General features: G+C 40.0%; 1 protein-coding gene across 4 annotated transcripts in view; it reads left to right on the top strand.

The window, feature by feature from the left end:
* steap2 (STEAP family member 2, metalloreductase) overlaps positions 1 to 23,354 on the top strand; it is an 85,772-nt gene that overhangs the window by 33,709 nt on the left and 28,709 nt on the right. For 3 of the 4 annotated variants that reach the window (XM_068007061.1, XM_068007060.1, XM_068007063.1), the window contains exons 2-3: positions 18,150 to 18,224; positions 19,811 to 20,318. In XM_068007061.1, coding sequence (XP_067863162.1) covers positions 19,827 to 20,318 — 492 coding nt within the window. In that variant the 5' untranslated portion in view covers positions 18,150 to 18,224; positions 19,811 to 19,826. Of the gene's footprint in view, positions 1 to 10,930; positions 11,074 to 18,149; positions 18,225 to 19,810; positions 20,319 to 23,354 lie in introns of those variants that run through there. The other variant, XM_068007062.1, reaches the window with a different exon arrangement.

Here is a 23,354-nt window from a genome sequence, read left to right as displayed (position 1 = left end):
AAGCAATTATGCTCTTAAATAAGGAGACCAGAAATGCACACAGTATTATATTCCATTCCCCTTTAAATAAATGACAACATTCCATTTGCCTTCCTAATCACTTGCTGTACCTGCATAGTAACTTTTTGTGAATCATGTACTAGGACACCCAGATCCCACTGTACCTCAGAGTTCTGCAATCTCTCTCCATTTAAATAATATACTGCTTTTCTATTCCTCCTGCCAAAGTGGACAAGTTCACATTTCCCCACATGATACTCCATCTGCCATATTTTTGCCCATACACTGAACCTATCTATATCCCTTTGCAGACTCCTTATGTCCTCTTCACAACTTACTTTCCTACCTACCTTTGTGTCATCAGCAAATTTAACAACCATACATTCGGTCCCTTCACCCAAGTCATGGATACAGATTGTAAATAGTTGAGGCCCAAGCACTGATCCCTGTGGCACTCTACTTGTTACATTTTGTCAACCTGAAAATGGCCCATTTTTTTTTTTATTCGTTCATGGGATTTGGGCGTCGCTGGCGAGGCTGGCATTTATTGCCCATCCCTAATTGCCCTTGAGAAGATGGTGGTGAGCCGCCTTCTTGAACCGCTGCAGTCTGTGTGGTGAAGGTTCTCCCACAGTGCTGTTAGGAAGGGAGTTCCAGGATTTTGACCCAGCGACGATGAAGGAACGGCGATATATTTCCAAGTCAGGATGGTGTGTAACTTGGAGGGGAACGTGCAGCTGGTGTTGTTCCCATGTGCCTGCTGCTCTTGTCCTAAAATGCCTACTCTCTGTTTCCTGTTAGCTAATCAATCCTTTATCTATGCTAATATGTTAACCCCTACACAATGAACTCTAGAACTCTAATAAATTAGTCAAACATGATTTCCCTTTCACAAAGTCATGTTGTCTCTGCCTCATTGCATTGAGATTTTCTAAGTGCCCTGCTATAACCTCCTTAATAATAGATTGTAGCATTTTCCCTATGACAGATGGTAAGTTAACTGGCCTGTAGTTTCCTGCTTTCTGTCTCTCTCCTTTCTTGAATATAGGAGTTACGTTCACTATTTTCCAATCTGATGGAACCCTTCCAGAATCTAGGGAATTTTGGAAAATTAATACCAATGCATCTACTATCTTTTAGACCCTAGGATGAAGTCCGTCAGGACCTGGGGACTTGTCAGCTTTTACTGCTAATGTTATTTTTTCAAAATCCTTTCCCTGGTGATTGTAAATGTTTTAAGTTCCTCTCTCCCTTTCACCCCTTGATTCACAGTTATTTCTGGCATGTTATTTGTATCCTCTACAGTGAAGATGGACACAAATATCTGTTCAATTCATTCGCCATTTCCTTATTCTCCATTATTAATTCCCCAGACTCTCACTTTCTAGAGGACCAACGCTCACTTTACTTACTCTTTTCCTTTTTAAATACTGTAGAAACTCTTACTATCTTTTTATATTTCTAGCTAGCTTTCTCTCGTACTCTAATTTCTCCCTCATTATTCTTTTAGTCTTTCTTTGCTGTTTTTTATATTCTGTCCAATCTTCTGACCTGCCACTAATCTTCGCGGAATTGTATACTTTCTTTCAATTTGATACTATCTTTAACTTCCTTAGTTAGCAACGGATGGTACGTCCTTCCCCTAGAGTCTTTCTCACTGGAATGTATTTTTGCTGAGTGTTATGAAATATCTCATTAAATGTCTGCCACTGCATCTCTACTGACATATCCCTTAACCTAAGTTCCCCAGTTCACTTTAGCCAGCTCTGGTCTTCATGCCCTCATAATTGCTCTTATTTAAGTTTAAAACATTAGTTTTAGACTTACTCTTCTCTCCTTCAAACTGAATGTGAAATTCAGTCATATTATGATCAGTGCTACCTAGAGGCACCTTTACGATGAGGTCATTAATTAATCCTGTCTAGAATGTTAGCCATAATTTGGCCAATAGGTACATCTGCCACCCCACAGAACCATAAATGTGGGCAGTCTTGCCCTTTATATGTGAATCTCTCCATAACAAATGTGCTTACCACTATCGCATACACACCATATGATGCAATCTTCTTTTTGCTACTCATTCACTACTATTGCAGATTTCCTGCAGTCAGATCACTACTAGCCCAGCAGTTTCCTTTCTCACTGGAATTTTGCCTTCCTGACTGATTGCACCTAGACCCTCTCTGACCAGCAGTTAATTCATGTGTCCCACTTTATTGCATTTAAAACGTTTAATTTCCTTTGTCTCGCCTCTGTGATTTGCTTGGCTGCACTGTGCAGGCTCAGTGAGTTGTTTGCTGGTTGGCCAGTGTGGAACATTTGTCTTCCAACCTGCATCTCAATTTTCCTGCAGCCAATAATGGCTAACATTCTCAGCCATCTCACTTGAAGTTTTTTTATTTGTTGCCCAGTAAAAAAAAATGTCCTTTCCAAATATCTCCTCATCCAACTTTTCATCTTCTGCTTCTAGCTGCAGTTTCTATGCACCCTGCATCTCTAGAACTAATTCATTGTATGTACAATTAGGGACTTTCTATGCCATTCTAAACTTATGTCGATAAATTTCTGATGTGAGATTATAACAATTAAGGACTGCATATTTCATTGTATTATATTTTGTGTAGAGTTTAGGATCCATATGTGAGAATACAGTCAAGACTTTTCCACTGAATGGTGGTACTAGTTTTTCTGACCATGTCCCAAAGTTCCATTTGTGTTGTCCTCCTAGGAATTTAAATGCTCTTGAGAATCAATCTCTATCTTCCCCAATACTGACTCTTAGATTTCATAAATCCAATCTATTCCATTATGTACCAGATTATGGGTTAGAGTTCTTGTACCTTTACTTATCTGGACTGTTTTTGTTGCAAATTATCCTTGTTATTGGAGGTAGTATTGGGTAGTGGCTGTTGAGACTAGGTGAATTGACAATTTAAGAACTGAGATTGATAGATTTTTGCTTGGTAAGGGTATTAAGGTATATAGAACCAAGGCTGGTAAATGGAGTTAAGACATAGATCAGCCATGATCAAATTAAATGACGGAACAGGCTCGAGGGGCTGGACGGCCTACTGCTCAAATTTAAAAATCTCATCCTCATGTTTAAAGCCCTTCTGGCTTGTCCCTCACCATCTTGGTAACTTGCTTCCAGCCCTACAATCCCCATGCCCTCTGCCCTGCCCCACCCCCGCCGTACCCTCTGTTCCTCTGATTCTGGCCTCGTGCTTTCTCCCTCCCTTTGCTGTGCCTAGGCCCCATGATCTGGAAGGCCCTCCCTAAACCCCTTTTCCTCTTCATGCCCCTTTACTCCTTTAAGACCCTTTGTAATACACATTTTCAAGTTTTTGGTCATCACTTGTAATATTTCTTTCTTTTGCTCGGTGTCTTTTTAAAAAAATTATGCCTCTGTGAAGCACGTTGGGACTTTTTTCTATGTCAAAAGTGCTATATAAATGCAAGTTTTGAAAATAAATATATTTGGCCAATGATTTACAGTTCTCAGAATAATGGACAGAGTTGCGAAAGTGCTTGGAAAAATCCCAGAATACCACATATTAGTGGAATTTGACTTAGTCACTGTAAACCAATGGTCATGGGATGTTATGCCTTACATGACATAACATCTGTAGTTTATATTGAACCGCATTTTGTCTGGCACACCATGAGCAATGCCACATAAGATCTGCTTATCATCTAAATGGTGTCAGCAAAAATGTCTTGTGCATCACACTACAGATGTTGCATTTGGCACAGCATATGCAGATTTCTTGCAGCTGGTTGGCTCAAATTTTGTATTTGCAAAGAAGTGACAAGTCAGAACTCCTTAACTATGGGTGACACAAAATTACCAGTAAAAACAGCATGAACTAAGTCAATCACATTACTTTTCCAAAATCAAAATCTGTTTTCTAAAACCTGCTTGCTATTTTTTCTTTTCTTCAATTATTCAGGGCTCAAAATAAGGTTTCTAACATAATAAAAACATGAAAAATTACATAGTTCACTAACACGATTAAACATTGCTATAAAATTGTCTTTTTTGTGTCTGAGTATCTTCATTAATGTTTTTAGTTGGAGGCCTCTGTCTTTCTCAATGGCCAATGCCTGGAGTTGATATTCAAACCAGAGCTATCACCTTGTCAGTGAAAGTTCTCAACTCCCACCTGTGTTTGCAATTCCTCGGATACCACAGACTGAGCATGTGCGATGTGGAGAATCTTGCAGCGTATTTCATTATGATTTTCTCAGTGTAGCTGATAACATGTTTTGGGCTATACCAGTATTTAGGAATTTGTTTTTCCAAATTATTTCAAAATGAACTGGAGGGTGATTTTTTTTTTCAAAAGAGTCACATGATTATCAAATGCTTGTTTTTTTTAACTTCAGGGAGACTCTGGGAGCACAGATGCTTTAACCATTCCGATTTATTTGTTTATACTGAAAAGTGAAAAACAATAATTGCCTACATAAAGATTTTTATGCAGCGATAGTGAGCTTCTGTTTCCCCTAGTCGACAAATCAATCATTATTTACCTTATGATAACTCTTAATAATCTTGAACCTCCTATTAAGTCACTCCTTAACCTGCTTACCTCTAGAATCGTAGAATGGTTACAGCACAGAAGGAGGCCATTCTGCCTATTGAGCCCATGCCGGCTCTCTGCAAGAGCAATCCAGCTAGCCCCACTCCCCCGCCCTTTCCCCGTAGCCTTGCAAATTTTTTTCCTTCAAGTATTTATCCAATTTCCTTTTGAAAGCCACGATTGAATGAGCCTCTACCATCCTTTCAGGCAGTGCATTCCAGATCGTAACCACTCGCTGGGTAAAATAGTTTTTCCTCATGTCGCCTTTGGTTCTTTTGCCAATTACCTTAAATCTGTGTCCTCTGGTTCTTGACCCTTCTGCCAATGGGAACAGGTTCTCTCTATCTACTCTGTCTAGGCCCCTCATGATTTTGAACACCTCTATCAAGTCTCCTCTCAATCTTATCTGCTGTTAGGAGAACAATCCCAGCTTCTCCAGTCTATCCACATAACTTAAGTCCCTCATCCCTGGAACCATTCTAGTGAAAAAATTCCCCTCAACTTCGCCAGACTCCATGACTGCAACCTTTCATTCTTGGTGACATCCAAGTGAATCCATACTGTATCTTTTCCATTGGTTATGTTATGTACCCATGATGAGAAAAGGCCATCGGGCCGATACGCATTCTTATTGGACTTGCCCTTATAGCCCTACCCTTTCCACACATCCTGGGAGAGATAGAAAAGGCACAGAACTATAGCCAATTTCAGGAACCTCTGTCAAAAATTCCCCTCTGACCCCTCCATGATGATCAGGCAAGTTGCAGGAGGCCTCAATCTGTTGGTTATTACCCAAATTCTTTTCTTCCATCTGCTGTGATCTCATAATTTTCCAAAAATGCATTCAATGCCTCTCTGAAGGATGACTGCAAAGAGTCAGTTTTCATTAACTGTGGAACAGCATTCTGGGGATGGTAATCAACCTCTGTGAAAAATAAAACTTCCACTCATCCAACTTCACTCTGTTTTCTCAATTTAAATGGATGGTCAATAGTTCTACCTGCCCTCATTATCTCAATCATTCAACTTGTATGTTCTCGATGGCCTTAGTAATTTGAATTAGATGCCCTCTACGTCTTTGCCTCTCAAGTGACTCCAAACACAGAGCACAAAGTATTTCTCCATAGTTCAATGCACGTAGGGTAGGGATCATCCTTCTTGTCCTTTTCTAGAGCCAAAATGTCTTTTTAAGTAGGGTGAGACCAAAAGTGTACACAATACTCTCCATAAGGTCACACCAAAGTCTCATATAACCCTATTGTTGTGGCCCTAGTTTTATACTGAATGATCTGGGCATTATAGCCTAGTTCCCTGCTTACTTTGGTCATAGCCACTGACGCTGAGATTGAACTTTTTAAGGAACAGTCAGTGACCATTGCCAAGTTTTCCTCCTAATCACTTTTAACTTACACCCACCCATGTTATACTCTTTCCCCAAATTCTGTGCATCCAGATTCATAACTGCACACTTGTCTGCATTGAAGGACAAATCCCAGTCTTTTGCCAACTTCCTCAATCTACCCAGATCCATTTTGAGATGAGTAAAACAATTGATTCCACAAAATAACTAATCAAAAGACACTCACTTCAAGGTTTCTGGGCACAAGTCTTAGAAACGTTCCAGATTATTTCACTAGAGATGTGCACCTTTTCTCCCACCCGCTTACAACAGCATGATCTCTGACTCACCAAAAACATCACCATGCGAGATCTGCGAGTATAGTAAAAGTCTTGCAGCTAGGGTGGTGCTCGCACAGCAAAGTGTGACACTTGAAAATGTTGAACATGTGAGAGAAATTGCAATTATAAAGTGCCTTATCATGTTGTCAGGACATCCCAAAGGACCTCATGTCCAATGAATTAATTGTGAAGTACATTCATTTTTAGGCAAACGTGACAGCCAATAAGCACACAGCAATATCCCACAGGCAGCAAATGAGATGAATTACCAGTTAATCTGTTTTTGATGGTGTTGGTTAAGCTTGAAATGTTGGCCAAGAGAACTCCCTGCTCTTCATGTAATTTCAAGGGATCTCTTGCATCCAACTGAGCAGGCAGATGAGGCTTTAGTTTAATGTCTCATCTAGCAAAGACAGCACCTCTGACAATGCAGCACCCCCACAGTACTGCATTGAAGTGTCAGCCTAAACTATGTGCCTTAGTCCTAGAGTGGGGCTTGAACCCATAGCTTTTTTGCTTGGCTGAAAGTTATACCAACTAAGCCAAGATAACACTTCTGTAACATGTATGTATCACACTTTTCTCAAATGTCATTCAAAAGAGGTGCATGCATGAGGTGTTGTGGGCCATCAGAAGCAGCAGAATTGTTTACCACCACAATCCATAAAGTAGTCAGGCACATCCTCCATTACCATCAGGCCTAGAAAGCAACCCTGATTTAAAGGAATGTAGAAGGATATGGCAGGAGCAGCAGCAGGCGTACCTTAGAATGAGGTGCCAACCCAGTGAAGCCACAACATGGGGCTATCTGCATGCCAAACACCAAAAGTGGTATACTGTTGTCAGAGCAAAGCAGGCCCACAACCAATGGATCAAAGCAAAGTTCTGTAGCCTTACTACGTCCTATTGAGAATGGTAGTGGACAGTGAGACAACTAATGGAAGGATTATTCTCCTTGAACATCCCCATCCTCGACTATGGCGGAATCCAGCATGTGAATACAAGAGACGAGTGAAATATTTGCAAAGGTAAAATATTGCAAATGCTGGAAATCTGAAATAAAAACAGAAAATGCTGAAAACACTCAGCGGGTCAGACAGCATATGTGGAAAGAGAAACAGAGTTAACATTTTAGGTCGGTGACCTTTCATGCAACTGAGTTAATCTTTCAGGTCTTATTGCACACTCGCTGTTAAAACGTCCTATTAGAAACTGTTATCATATATGACTAAATAAACTCTTCTAGCTGGGACTACAGTAGAGAATGGAGAGATTAGCTGTTACCAACTGAAGATAGCAACTTTTTCGATTTGAATAACAAAAAATGCCTGAAGTTACATTAATCTTCTTAGTTTATTGCGAGGCTGCATTATCATTGAATTTATTCAGCCTCTTACAAATATATAGAGCTACGGGGAGAGAACAAGGCAGCAGGATTAGTTTTGAATTGAACTCAGAGCCAGCACAGGCTCAATGGAGCCAGATAGCCTCTTTCTGTTCTGTGAACTTCCATGGTTCTTGGAGATTGCACTCCATGGTGGATAGATCCTAAAGAAAAATGCAGAGGAAGAATGAATAAAGAAATCAAAATACATTACATTTTTTAAAAATTATACCATTTACCCTTATTTTTTTGAAGGTTGCATTTTGTTTTGTTTTAAATTGATTAGAACAGTGGACCCTCAATCAAGCCATTGACACATTTCGGCCAGGTAATGTCACAAAATGTGACTTGGTGATAATGGTAATTTAAATCAAATTCTGAGTAACAGAATTGTAAAGGTTCATTATCACTCCCCTGCACTGTAAACATTATTGCAAGGATTTACCTTTCTCAACCCAATAAAAACATTGATCAATTCAGTATAAATTTACTCTTGCTAGAAGTTGTTAATCAGTTAGTGCCTGGTCAATGGGATCCCCCAGCAAAAGAGACAGCTAACATTAAAGGAAACCAAGGCACTTGGGGTTGCCTTTGAAATGCCCTTAATCTCCAGAATTCCTGTTAATGTCACTTTGGAGGATGCAAAGTATTAGTGGAATGCACCTAGAAAAAAGTGAGCAAAATTATTTGCTGTGGAACCAACCAGGGAACAGGCTATTTTAGATCTTGTATTGTGTAATGGGGCAGGATTAATTAGTAATCTCATAGTAAAGGATCCTCTGGGGAAGAGTGATTATAATATGATAGAATTTCACATTGAGTTTGAGAGTGACATACTTAAGTCCGAAACTAGAGTCTTTAAATAAAGCCAATTACATAGGTATGAGGGGCGAGTTGGCTAAGATAGATTGAAAAATTAGGTTAAAAGGTACGACGGTAGATAAGCAATGGCAAACATTTAAATAAATATTTCAAAATTCTCAATGAATATACATTTCATTGAGAAATAAAAATTCCACGGGAAAAGTGATCCATCTGTGGCTAACCAAAGAATCATAGAATCATAGAAGTTACAACATGGAAACAGGCCCTTCGGCCCAACATGTCCATGTCACCCAGTTAAGGATAGTATTAGATTAAAAGAAGCTTATTGCTTATAATGTTGCGAAAGAGAGTAGTAAGCCTGAGGATTGGGAGAATTTTAAAAACCAGCAAAGGATGACCAAATAATTGAAAAAAAGGGACAAAATAGGATAAGAGAGTAAACTAGCAAGAAATATAACAACAGATTGTAAAAGCTTCAACAAATATGTAAAAAGGAAGAGAGTGGCAAAAGTAAACATTGGTCCCTTAGAGGCTGAGACAGGAGAAATTATATTGGGGAATATGGAAATGGCAGAGACGTTAAACAAATATTTTCTATCTGTCTTCACAGAAGAAGGCACAAAAAGAATACCAGAAATAGTGAGGATCCAAGGGGCTAATGAGAGTGAGGAACTTAAAGTAAGTAAATCAGTAGAGAAAAAGTACTTGAGAAACTAATGGGACTAAAAGCCGATAAATCCCCTGGACCTGATGGCCTACATCCTCGGGTTCTAAAAGAGGTGACTGCAGAGATAGTGGATGAATTGGTTATAATCTTCCAAAATTCCCTAGATTCTAGAATGGTCCCAGTGGATTGGAATATAGTAAATGTAACACCGCTATTCAAGAAAGGAGGGAAAGAGAAAACAGGGAACTACAGGCTAGTTAGCCTGACATCAGTCATCGGCAAAATGCAGGAATCCATTATTAAGGAAGTAGTAACGGGAGACTTAGAAAATCATGATATGGTTAGACAGAGTTAACATGGTTTTATGATAAGGGAAATTGTGTTTGACAAATATATTAGAGTTTTTCTGAGGATGTAACTAGCAGGGTAAATAAAGGGGAATCAGTGGATGTAGCACATTTGGATTTTCAAAAGGCATTCGATAAGGTGCCACATAAAAGATTATTACACAAGATAAGGGCTCAAGGGGTTGTGGATAATATATTAGCATGGATAGAGGATTGGTTAATGGACAGAAAACAGAGAGTAGGGATAAACGGGTCATTTTCAGGTTGACAGGCTGTAACTTGTGGTTTGCCGGTGCTTGGGCCTCAGCTATTTACAATCTATATTAATGACTTAGATGAAAGAACCAAGTGTAATGTATCCAAGTTTGCTGATGATACAAAGCTAGGTGGGAAAGTAGGCTGTGAGGAGGACACAAAGTGTCTGCAATGGGATATAGACAGGTTAAGTGAGTGGGCAAGAATGTGGCAGATGGAGTATAATGTGGGGAAACGTGAGGTTATTCACTTTGGTAGGAAGAATAGAAAAACAGAATATTTTTTAAATAGTGAGAAACTATCAAATGTTCGTGTTCAGATAGATTTGGGTGTCCTCGTACAAGAAACACAGAAAGTTAGCGTGCAGGTACAGCAAGTAATTAGGTAGGCAAATGATATGTTGGTCCTTATTGCAAGAGGGTTGGAGTACAAGAGTAAGGAAGTCTTGCTATAATTGTGCAGGGTTTTGCTGAGACGACACCTTGAGTACTGTGTACAGTTTTGGTCTCCTTATCTAAGGAAGGATATATTTCCCTTGAGGCGGTGCAACGAAGGTTCACTAGATTGATTCCTGGGATGAGAGGGTTGTCCTATGAGGGGAGATTAAGTAGAATGGGCTCTGGAGTTTAAAAGAATGAGAGGTAATCTCATTGAAACATACCAGATTCTGAGGGGGCTTGACAGAGTGGATGCTGAGAGGTTGTTTCTCCTGGCTGGAGAGTCTAGAACTAGGGGGCATAGTCGCAAGATAAGGGGTCGGCCATTTAAGACTGAGATGAGGAGGAATTTCTTCACTCAGAGGGTTGTGAATCTTGAGAATTCTCTACCCCAGAGGGCTGTATATTCAAGGCTGAGATAGATAGATTTTTGGACTCCAGGGGAATCAAGGGATATGGGGATCGAGTGGGAAAGTGGAGTTGAGGTCAAAGGTCAGCCATGATCTGATTGAATGGCGGAGCAGGCTCGAGGGTCTGTATGGCCTACTCCTGCTCCTATTTCTTACATTCTTATGTGGTAGTAGAAGGAAACTACAGACTATAAAAATTTGTCTTCCAATGTTACAATCATAGATTCATCAGTTTCCAGAGCTATGGGTAGATATAGCAATACCTTTGACAACATCCTGTCTACATACTGAATGTAGAACTTATTTAATGTGTTTGTTATCCACCAGGATGCCTTCGATACTCTCCACTATGTCAACTATCTGATGTCCCATCCATCAAACTTTCCTTGGGTTATGAGAACGATGTCTTGATGTTTTTGTTGGGCAGCTCTTATACAGAAAATCAACCCTCTTGATTATGACTCCTTCTGTCCAGCGATACTCAAGTGAGCAGTTGTATGGATGTTGTATGATTAAATTGACTCATCCCATTGGTGCATTACAAAGATAAAGTCTGAATTTATATCCTGCTTTGATAGGATCAGCACCAGGGCACGAAATGAGATCTCAAAGGAGTCTACACCTAATGAGATTTTGCTTTCTCCTGTAGCTCCTCTTGATTATCAAATTAAGTTTAAGAGACAGGTACATGATTGACTTTGAGCTGGAATGGGTCCTCACCCAGAATAAAGACCCAGTTGTGGAGCAATGGTGAGGGAGAAGACTGAAAACTACAAAAGAACTGCTGTACAAAATTCTGTTCTCTGTGGTACATATTCAATCACTGTATTGGGCAAACTTAGATAGCCATTGATGACAGGCTGCATGAGCATTTAGACAGCAAAAATCCAGCCGGCAGAGAAAAAGTAAACATTAGTATTAATGCATAGTCTAGGAACTGGACCGCAGATTAATTCTTGTATCTGAGTTGCCTAAGCAGGACATCCAGCATGCCATTGTTCCCTTATTCCATGTCACATTTGGGTGAGAATGTGATACGCTTTCCATTTTAGACATCCAACCCTGTCAAAAAATGCTGTAAAGTCAGGTACAGCAATGTGAGGATACACAGTAAAGTTCCTTCTACTCTGTCCCACCAATGCACTTCAGAAATGAGGTCTCTACTATACTAGCGTGACACTTTCCCCTTTTCCACAGCAGCCATTCTTTGACTCATCACTAAATCCAGTACGGCCTGTTCCCTTGTCAGTTCTAAAACCCATTGTTCTAGAAAACTATCCCAAATACATTCTAGAAATTCACTGCCTTTATGACTTGTGCTGTTCAGCTTCTCCCAGTCTGTGTGAAAATTAAAACCTGCCATTATAACCACTGTCATAGTGCAAAATTATTGGTGCAGTTCTATTTTCCTCAATGACTACAATATACTTTGTAGAATCCAAAGTGGGTTGTCATTTGTACGTACTGGAATCCATTGTTGAAGTTTGCCGTAATGCTGTTGTCGTTTTATTATATATCTCCACTTTTTAAATTCAGTTCAGAATTTTAAATTGTTACAAATCTGGGATATTTTTTAGATTTTCGTGTAGCCGTTTTGAAGATTTAAAATTTAGTTGAAGATTAACTTAACAGGACTCATTTCAAATTGCTGGGAGAATTTGTGTAGATTTTGGTTTGGCGTCCAAGCAAGCTTTATAACATCTATTGCTATCTGTATATCTGTATAGCATTCACATCTGGAACAAAGCCAGAGAAAAACCTATAAAAAGTAATGTGTTTGCAGATGGTATTCTTGTTCTAGTATGGAAAACTAATATACAAAAGTGTTCAGCTGTTCTGACCACAATGACAGTTAGTAGTTTGTTGCAAAAATTTTTTCCTTTACATGATACTCCTTAAAAGCTGATTTTCTACAGAACAGAGTTAAGTCTCTGCCTTATTCTGAAGATGTGGAGATGCCGGTGATGGACTGGGATGGACAAATGTAAGGACTTGCACAACACCAGGTTATAGTCCAACAGTTTTATTTTAAATCACAAGCTTTCGGAGCTTACCTCCTTCGTCAGGTGAGTGAAGGGTTCTAAAAATGCATAGCATAAAGAGTCAGAGAACAATGCCTGGTGATTACAGATAATCTTTCCAACTACCCCCTATCCCATCTCGGCTGGGAGACGATCACAGCAATCAAAGGTGTCGTTGGTGTTCAGACAGGTTAGCCACGGAAAACATTACATCCCAGTATACTGAATACACAATGGGTCAGATTACAAAGACAGAGAGAGAAAGAGACCCGAAAGGCAGAGAGAGAGAGAGAATGTCCAGTTGTATTAAAAACAGATAACTTTTTTTCGCTGGTGGGGTTACGTGTAGCGTGACATGAACCCAAGATCCCGGTTGAGGCCGTCCTCATGGGTGCGGAACTTGGCTATCAATTTCTGCTCGACGATTTTGCGTTGTCGTGTGTCTCGAAGGCCGCCTTGGAGAACGCTTACCCGAAGATCGGTGGCTGAATGTCCTTGACTGCTGAAGTGTTTCCCGACTGGGAGGGAACCCTCCTGTCTGGCGATTGTTGTGCGGTGTCCGTTCATCCGTTGTCGCAGTGTCTGCATGGTCAGTGTATGCATCGGCAAGACCATGTAGACACTGCGACAACGGATGAACGGACACCGCACAACAATCGCCAGACAGGAGGGTTCCCTCCCAGTCCCATTGTGTATTCAGTATACTGGGATGTAATATTTTCCGTGGCTAACCTGTCTGAACACCAACGACACCTTTGATTGCTGTGATCGTCTCCCAGCCGAGATGTGATAGCGGGCAGTTGGAAAGATTATCTGTAATCACCAGGCATTGTTCTCTGACTATTTATGCTATGCGTTTTTAGAACCCTTCACTCACCTGACGAAGGAGGTAAGCTCCGAAAGCTTGTGATTTAAAATAAAACTGTTGGACTATAACCTGGTGTTGTGCAAGTCCTTACATTTATTCTGAAGATGCATTTGTTTGAATTAGACCTATGTTTAGTTAAAGAAGGTGGCGTTTCTTAGATGTCCTTTAAGAAAATTCCTTTGTATTACCATGGGTACTAGCACGTTCAGCCAGCGTAGCTGAGCCTATGTCAATAAATCTTTTTTTAATTCATTCTCAGGATGTGGGCATCGTTGGCAAGGCCGGCATTTATTGCCCATCTCTAGTTGCCCTTGAGAAGGTGGTGGTGGGCTTTTTTCTTGAACCACGGCAGTCCGTGTGGTGAAGGTTCTCCCACAGTGCTGTTAGGTAGAGAGTTCCAGGATTTTGATCCAGTGACAGTGAAGGAACGGCGATATATTTCCAAGTCAGGATGGTGTGTGACTTTAAAGGGAACTTGGAGGCATTGGTATTTCCATTCACCTGTTGCCCTTGCCCTTTTAGGTGGTGGAGGTCATGGGTTTGGGAGGTGCTGCTGAAGAAATCTTGGTGAGTAGCTGCAGTGCATCTTGTAGATAGTACACACTGCAGCTACGGTACGCCGATGGTGGAGGGAGTAGATGTTTAAGCCAGTGGATGAGATGCCGATCAAGCGGACTGCTTTGTCCTGGATGGTGTCGAGCCTTTTGAGGGTTATTGGAGTTGCACCCATCCAGGCAAGTCGAGAGTATTCCACCACACTCCTGACTTGTGCCTTGTAGGTGGTAGAGAGGCTTTGGGGAGTTGGGAGGCGAGCCAGTCACGCAGAATACCCATCCTCTGAGCTGCTCTGTTTACATGGACATGCGTGCCTGGAACCAAAACTCTGGAGTGTACAGGTTTCCAGATACCCAGGCTTTCAAATATTTCCAAGGTCTCAAAGTTTGGTAGGCATCCACCACTGAAGCCAAGTACTTATTCTTTTAGGACCAGAGAAGTTTAAAGGCATTTAGCCCATTATGTCTGTGCCGGCTCTTCAATCCAAAACTAATCCCTCTGCTCCACTCTTCCCATAGTCCTCCGTTTCAATATTTATCCAGCTTTCCCTTAAAAAGTGCAATGGATTCTGCCTGAACCACTTCCTGAGGCAAAGCATTCCACGCTCCAACAACCTGCTGCACAGAGAAATTTCTCCTAACCTCTCTTTTCACTCACTGGCTATTTTAAATTGATCATGCTTTGTCACTGACTCCCCAACCGGAGGAAATGTGTTCCCTATTTACTCTATCAAAACTCTTCATGATTTAGTCATTGCACTTGGAGAAGACCAGAGGCCACGAGCACTGTAAACATACAATCTTAAGTAGATTAATGGATGTAGAGTAAGATTATTTACAAAAGAGTGAAGTTATTTGGAGGCTGTCATGGATATAAAGAAGGAACAGAGTGGAAGAGAGGACAGTGCCTTCGGGAATTCTTGAGTTAATGGCGAAACATTCAGAAGATGTGCCATCAATTACAGGAGATGCATTTATTTGAGAAGAAACTAGATAGACATGAACATGGCTTTGGTTGGAGGCCATATGATGGTAAATGTTTTAGAAGTGCACTGTGCAAGGCCTGACAGTTGTCCAAGACAATGACTGATTATTGACCAAAATGTTCACAGAGTTCCTGATTTTCATAACATAGTTCACTAGTAGAATGGCCGTGCTTCAGCCATAGCCATGATCATAAATTATGCTAGAACTTTCAAGACGGTGGATAATTTGAGTTAATCATTGCCTCTTTAGAAATTAGCAATATAAGGACATTAATAGCTGGAAAGATAAGAACTGTCACCTTTCTTAAAGATGTGATGTACATAAGCAAATTTCCAAAAAGGAACGGTCTCCTGAGAGTAGTATTAAAGGTCAGGGTAACTTCAGGGGCAGTTATCTTGAGGATAATGGAAGAGATTCCATTTGGATTAGAGATCTTGTTGCCGTCCTCCCCTACCACCACCACCACCCTTCTCTCTTGCCCTTTCCTCCTGCTTAGAAACATGGAATTTTACTGCACAGAAGGAGACTATTCGTCCCATAGAGACTGTGCCGACTCTTTGAAAGAGCTGTCCAATTTAGTCCCATAGCCCAGCTTTTTCCCCGTAGCCCTACAAATTAGTCCTGTTCAAGCACATGTCCAATTGCCTTTTGAAAATTCCTATGGTATCTGCTTCCGCCATCCTTTCAGGTAGTGCATTCCAGATCTTAACAACCCTCTGTGTGAAAAAAATTCTTCTCATTTCCCCTCTAGTTCTTTTGCCAATTATTTTAAATCTGTGACCTCTGGTTACCGACCCACTTCCCAGAGGAAACAATTTCTATCTTTTTGCTCCATCAAAACCCCTCATTATTTGGAATACCTCTATCAGGTCTTCCCTTAACTTTCTCTGCTCTAAGGAGAACAATCCCAGCTTCTCCAGTCTCTCCACATAACTGAAGTTCCTCATTCCTGGTAAACCTCCTCTGTACCCTCTCCAAGGCCTTAACATCCTGCCTGAAGTGTGGGTCCCAGAATTGTACACTATACTCCAGCTGAGGACTAACCAGTGATTTGTAAAGGTATAGCATGACTTCCTTGTTTTTGTATTCAATGCTCCTATTTACAAAGCCAAGTATCCCATAGGCTTTCTTAACTGCCCTATCAACTTTCCCTGCCACCTTCAAAGATTTGTGTATATGCACCCCCAGGTCTGTCTGCTCTTGAACCCCCCTCAAAATAGTATCATTTTAGATTATGCTGCCTCTCCATGTTGTTCCTCCCAAAGTGCATCATTTCACACTTACCCACATTAAATTGCATCTTCCATGTGTCTGCCAATTTCACCAGTCTGTCTATTTCCTGAAGTTTGTTACTACCCTCCTCACTATTTACTACGTTGCCAAGTTTTGTATCATCTGCAAATTTCAAAATTGTACTCCCTATTCCCAAGTCCAGGACATTTATATATAACAAGAAAAGCAATGGTGCTATTATCGATCCCTGGGAGACCCCACTGCATACTTCTCTCCAATCAGAAAAACATCTATTCACCACTACTCTCTGCCTCCTATCCCATAGCCAATTACGTATTCAAGTTACCACTGTCCCCTTTAATCCCATGTGTTTCTATTTTCCGAATGAGTCTGTTATGTGGTACTTCATCAAATGCCTTTTAAAGTCCATATCGACATCTACTGCACTACCTTCATCAACCCTCTCTGATACTTCATCAAAGAACTCAATCAGGTTAGTCAGATGTGATTTGCCTTTAACAAATCCATGCTGGCTGTCCCTTATTAACCTATGCTTCTCCAATTGAGAATTGATTTTGTCCTTGACAATGGTCTCCAGTAGTTTTCCTTCTCCTTCTTCTCTCTTCCCCTTCTCCTTCTCTCTCTTCTCCCCCCTCAACCTTGGTTCACTCCACTTGAGAAGAAAAGTGCCACTGATCTTGTCTCCCATGTGCAATACAACTGTATTTATATATGAACCTTTCATGCTCTCAGGAAGTGACAAAAGTTCTCACAGCCGATGAATTACTATTTGAAGTGTAGTCTTGTTTTGTACAAAAACGCGGATGCCAATTTGCGCATTGGGTGGTCCCACAAACAGCAATAAAATGAATGACCCATTAGTCTGTTTGTGGTGGTTTTGGTTGAGGGATGAATATTGATTAGGACACTCTGCTCTTCTTCGAAAAAGAACCAGGGGATCTTTTACATCCTCCTGAACAGGTAGGCGGATCTTTGGTTTAACATGTCATCCGAAAGACACTAAAGTGAAGTATTGTTGGTGGCAATTTGAGGTGAAGAATTTGGGTATCAGACAAACAATATTGGTTTTAGTGTGATCTTTCTCTTCCCTCCACCCCCCCCCCCCAACCCCAATAAGCACATAAGCTACCAAACATTAAATACACCTAATAACAAAACACTAAATGCACATAATAAAACTCAAGTTCAATTAAAAACCTGTACAATATGTAACTAAATAATAGCTTTGTGGTTGATGGATTGTTGTATCTTTTGTAATATATTTTCTGATATCAGCAACAAAAACTTATCTAGTGCCTGAAGCTCTATCACTTTTTATTTTTGTGTTTTCAATCTATTAATCTTTAATTTTTTGTGGGAGAGGGTGATTAATTCAGTCCATCTATAGACATGCAAAGTGTTTATTAAAATACAGACAATAGTCAACTGAATCTGCTGTAATCCAGAGCTGTGAATGAAATAGATAACTGTATGAAGTTATTGATCCTGCAAATATTATTTGTTAGATGTTGGTTAAAACATATTGATATTATGTATGACCATTGCCAATATGAATAAAATTGAAATTTTATTATAATGAACTAAAACTGAAGGCCAACATTCTAGATTCGTAGTGCCTTAAAATTAGTGCATCTCTGTGCCAAAAATCATGAGGGGGAGGTGAAAGGGAGGGAGAGAGAAAAAAACGGAAGGGGCTGGTAAATGACTCACTCTGTAGAACTGTGACGTGCTGCTGGACAGGACACCATGTGCATACAGATGAGTCCCTGATGTTCCCTTCAACAAAAATCAGTCATTCAGGACAAGAAAAGCATTTCTCAAAGTCAAATATGCAATCATCCCCATATTAATAATGGCCTCTTTTTTTTTCCTACCAGATCACAATTCCATTGGCCATTTCAAGTAATTATCTGGAGAGATCAGTAAAAGAGGTGGTGTGGCTTTATAACAAGGTCAGTAAGCAATTCCTGCATTAGTCCTTCAGTTAGCAGCATTCTGCTCAATAGTTAGACGCATTTTCGTTGTCTTTTGCTGTTCCTCTTTGCTTTTTAGTAAAGTGGTTAGAATATTTGATGATTTAGAGGTGAGTATTTTTTTCTATGTGCTTATAATTTTCACTAACCATTTTCTTTTTGTAAAAACAAGATAATATAACCAGTTGGGGGTGATACAATTTCTAATTTTATACCTGAGAATCTGTATCTGTACATGGAAAAATACATTAATATAAATGCCTGAAGAATTCAAATCAAATGCTGCATTTAGCCTTCTGCTTGTGTAAATGTTGCTGTGGCGATGTACTGCTTTATGTCTTACATTTAGCAGTTAATATTTCCATCTCTAACTAGATTGGTTTCAAGTTTAATTTTGAACCTGTTTCAGTGAACGCATTAGTGAATATACTATGCTAGTAGTGTATGAAGAGGGTAATAAAAGATCCTTTGAAGTTACACTGCAGTGGCTGAATTAGAAAACATTTACCATAAAGTCTGGATTATAGAAGACACATGTTTTGTTGTACTTATGATGTTTTAAAGCAAAAGGTGCTGGAGGACCTAAAAACAAATGAAATGAAAACCTAACTTATCAAAACAGAGTTTACAGTATTTAAATCCTTACTGACCTTTTTCATTATAGTTTTTGTATTCTTCCTCTGTCCCTATCATTATGACAAAAATAGCTTTAACAGTGCAATATTTTAAGTGCTGTTGCTATCTTTACAATTTTCTGTGTCAAAGAATATGTGAGATGTTTGGTTATGGCCAAGAGGCTTTCATTACTGTGATGGTTTGAAGTAGGTGAATAAAAACATAGATGTATGCTCTCCTTCAAATAAATTACAATAATGAAGTCCTATATGGAATTGGAAATCTAGTAAATGCCCAAGGTAAAATTTAAGATTAATGTAATTCTAATCCCTTTGTAAAGGTAGCAATATTTTTACAACAGCATTCAGTTCTTAAGAAAATTGTGAATTTGACTTCCTTTCTGACCATTTAAGATTTAGACATCCACATCAAAAGAAAGTGGTAGCACTCACACACATGATCAAATGCCTAATCCCTAGCTGTCTAGTTCAGTGGGGTGGAAGGGGAGGGAGTGAGTCAGATCACTAGCAGTCTGGGAGTGTTTGCATATATGAGTAGGGGTAAGTGGATAGAGTTCCAATGTATAAAATTTCAACAGGTCTCGGTGGGGAAGTACAGTGTGGTTTCCCAGTCGTGTGGTTTTGGAAGGGGAAGAGAGGAATGTGACTGATCCCTAGTAGATTGTGGGATGCATGACCAATCCTTTGTGGTTTTGTGAAGTATGTCTTCCATTTTTGGAGTTGCCCTTTTAAAATAGGAACTTTTTGGATTTCAGTCAAATTGCAGCTCCACTTAAGTTCAATGTGATTCTAAATGTTTCTCGCAAATATTCTGCCAAATCAGTCATTTAGTCATATACGGATCGCCATATATTTAAATAGGAAAAGCAACTGTGAAATGTTCATGAATTAAAATAATTTTGTTCCATTTTTTCCCCCCCATCATAACAGTTTCTGCCTTGCAGCAATGGATTCCTTCTCCATCATGAGAAATGCAAAAGATGCCAGTGAGACCTTCTTACCAAATGGCATGAGTGGCTTTAAGGAAGCGTCCAAGTCTGCCATAGGGATTTTGGGAAGTGGAGATTTTGCCAAATCATTGGCGATCAGATTTATCCGGTCTGGGTACTCAGTTGTAATAGGAAGCAGAAACCCCAAACGAGCTGTTGGGTTCTTCCCTCCTCTTGCTGATATCACGCATCAGGAGGATGCTGTTACGAAAACAAATCTCATATTTGTTGCTATACATCGAGAGCACTATGCTTCCTTGTGGGATCTCAAGCACTTACTGGTAGGCAAAATCCTTGTGGATGTGAGTAACAATGTGCGAATAAACCAGTACCCAGAAGCCAATGCAGAATATCTTGCTTCACTATTCCCAGATTCCATGGTGGTAAAAGGCTTTAATGTAATATCTGCCTGGGCGCTGCAGTCTGGTCCAAAAGATGCTAACCAACAGGTAGGAATGTTATATTTGCTGCTTCAAATTAGGGGGAATTCAGTCGTAAATCTGTGGTCAGTATCTGACTAATAATACTCGAGTTAACAAATAGATTACAAAGATAAGAATAAAATATTTCCAAATAAATCGGGAATTTAGCATTCATTAAACTTGGCCTCCTAAATTCACAGATGTACAGGCCCATTTCATCATAGAAGCTTGTGTTCAGTAAATCTTATTCATCTCAGTTGAAGTAAAGTACTGAAGTGTTTTGTAAAATTGACTTTAGCCTATAACCTGTTCCAATGAAGGTATCACTAAACTATATGTAAGGCTGAAGTACACAATTTAATGCAATTCAAATGCAGCTTGTTTCTTCATCTATTAGGCCTGTGGTGCAGTTTGTAATGTTTCTTCCCTTCTCCAGAAAAGCCACAATTAAAATATTAATTATTAAAATGCTCCAACTACTCTTTTGTATTTATTATCAAAGTCACTTTAAGTTTGTGCTGCCCTGTCACGCTGCACAGTGAAGAAACTGGGTCATGTATTTTTATCCTTCACAGCGTTTGCAAATGTAGTGAACTATTTTGTGCCAGTATTCAGGTTAATAGAATTTTGCTGGTATGTTTAGTTTTGGTTGCTGATTCTTGGAGGTAAAATTTAATTTATTTTTAGTAATTTAGTACCATTCAGCTAACATTTCAATTTACCCCATTAGTACTAAAAAAAAACTGTCTTTTATTTCGAACCTTTCATATCCTCAGGACGTCCCAAAGTTCTTCACTGCCAATGAAGTACTTTGAAATGTAGTCACTGTTGTAATGGAGGGAAATGTGGTCACCAATTTGCCCACAGCAAGGTCCCACAAACAGCAATGAGATTAATGATCAGATAGTGTGTTTTAATGATGTTGGTTGAAGGATAGATATAGGCCTGGACCCTGGGAGAACTGCCTTGCTCCTTGAATAGTGTCATGGGATCTTTTAGGCCCACCTGAGACAGCAGATGTGTCTCGGTTTAACATTTCATCCGAAAGACAACATTGAACTGTCAGCCTAGATTATGTGCTCAAGTCTCTGGAGTGGGGCTTGAACCCACGATCTTCTGACTCAGGCGAGAGTGTTACTGCTGAGCCAAGGTTGATGCCTAAAGCAGATAATAAAGGGAGTAGTGTCCTGTAACCAGTGCTGGAAGTCTTTTATTAATATAGGGCCAAACTGCATATTATAAATGGAACAAAATTTAAAGGTGCAGTATTTTGTAAATGGTAAACACATTAACATTGCTTTTTAGAGTGCTTTAATTTATTAACAAAATGTGCAGTTATTACTCTGGCATGAATAAAATGCACATTAATTATTGGGCTCAAACTAGGAAGTTAGGTTTGAGTTGGGCACACATTGTATTAGTGTTTTAAAAACCTTTAAAGTTTGTGAACTTGCTGCCTTGAATTATTATAACTTCTTCTAAATCCTTCCATTGCAGGCTTACGTTGAATTGCTGTGAGATTTCCTTGAAGATGCATTGGCATTCATTAAAAACAGAGCACTGTATCACTTCTGATCAAATCATGTGTTTAATCATAGGTGGCAAAATACCACTGTTGGCCACAACACTCCTGCTGTCAAAAGTAGAAACTTGTAAATGGCATTAGCTGATGTTAGGTTTATATAATATACTCAATAACACTACCTGGAACATGTTCCAAGGCACTAACACTTCGAAGGATTGAGATTCCGTTAAATCTCTCACGTTTCACTGTTGCAATTTTATGTCATCTCAACACCTCAATCTTTTACTGTCTTGTAACACAGTGCAGACAATATGTTGTCTTGTACAATATACTTTCGGATGTCTGTTTTCTTGTAACCTGTGCATTTTCTCTCTCCCTTTCCTGAAGGTGCTGATTTGTGTTTTATAGTCAATGGGTGCCCTCCAGCACCTCTCTGAAGTCACAGTTCTTCATGTGTTGGCTTCAACAATGAGTGCTGCAGGGACATCACAGCTGAGCACATCGCTATCCTCACCTTATGTCTGCACACATTCAGAAAATACTGGATAAGGCTGAAGGGTGGGAAACCTGCCCTGCCCCACCTCCAGTTCAGAAATACTGACATTAATTCCAGCACCCCTACTGCATTATGGATGAGATCAGCTATCTTAGCATTGACTGAGCATCAAACCTGGGACTATTATTATTTTATAGTTCAGTTCCACATTATAGGTATCTTAATATTTTGTTACTATTAGCTCTCTTTACACCTCTAAGTACACAAATCAAAACAAACAGTAGCAGATCAGCCACACGTTATACACACCGCAGTGGAAAGGAAAGTCAGGGGGGTATATAATGGGCGGCTGATCTGCTACTGTCTGTTTTGCACTCCCACTAACTGATATTGGGCTTATAATTTGAGCTCTGGGGGTTATTTTTCCATAAAGCATTGCGTCTTGTTCCATCTCTCTTTTATACCTTGTATAAACAGACTTCATTTTTTCAAAAAAAGAAAGCATATTGGCCTTGAATTTCCTCAGGGAATCCATTGGAAAATGGCAATGGCCTGTCTGGGACAAGTTCCTGCTGTTTCTGGGATTTAACAGAAACCTCCACCTGCCCCTTACAAGGCCATTGACAGCAGGGGACAACCCAGGGCCCACAGCTCCCTACTCTGGGCATTCCCACTTCCCTGACTCAGTTGTGACCTGGTATAGGACTGGAGGCTGGTACAGTGACTGAGATGAGGTTTACAGGCCTCCAGATTATGTGGAAGTGGCCCCATGGGCATGGGGGTGGGGGGCGCTGGGGCTGGGCGATGTGCACGGGAAGCAGCCTGGACCCGTGAAGAAATAGTTAGTTTTTTAAAAGAACTATTCATTGAATCGACCCCCTTGCACAAGGTGGGAGGGGCCAGGCAAACCTTCTCCTCCCCTGCCCCGTGCAGGTCAGCACCAGAGTAGCACTTGTATTGGCAAGTGCATTATCTGTTCTACAATTCTAACACCTTCTTACTAAAAAATGTTGCCTACATTTCCTATTTTCTTATGACACAA

Source organism: Heptranchias perlo, chromosome 2 (assembly GCF_035084215.1).
Source record: "Heptranchias perlo isolate sHepPer1 chromosome 2, sHepPer1.hap1, whole genome shotgun sequence".
Classification (NCBI taxonomy): Eukaryota; Metazoa; Chordata; class Chondrichthyes; order Hexanchiformes; family Hexanchidae; genus Heptranchias; species Heptranchias perlo.
The sequence above is the reverse complement of the archived record's forward strand: the minus strand, read 5'-3'. Positions and strand labels throughout refer to the sequence as shown.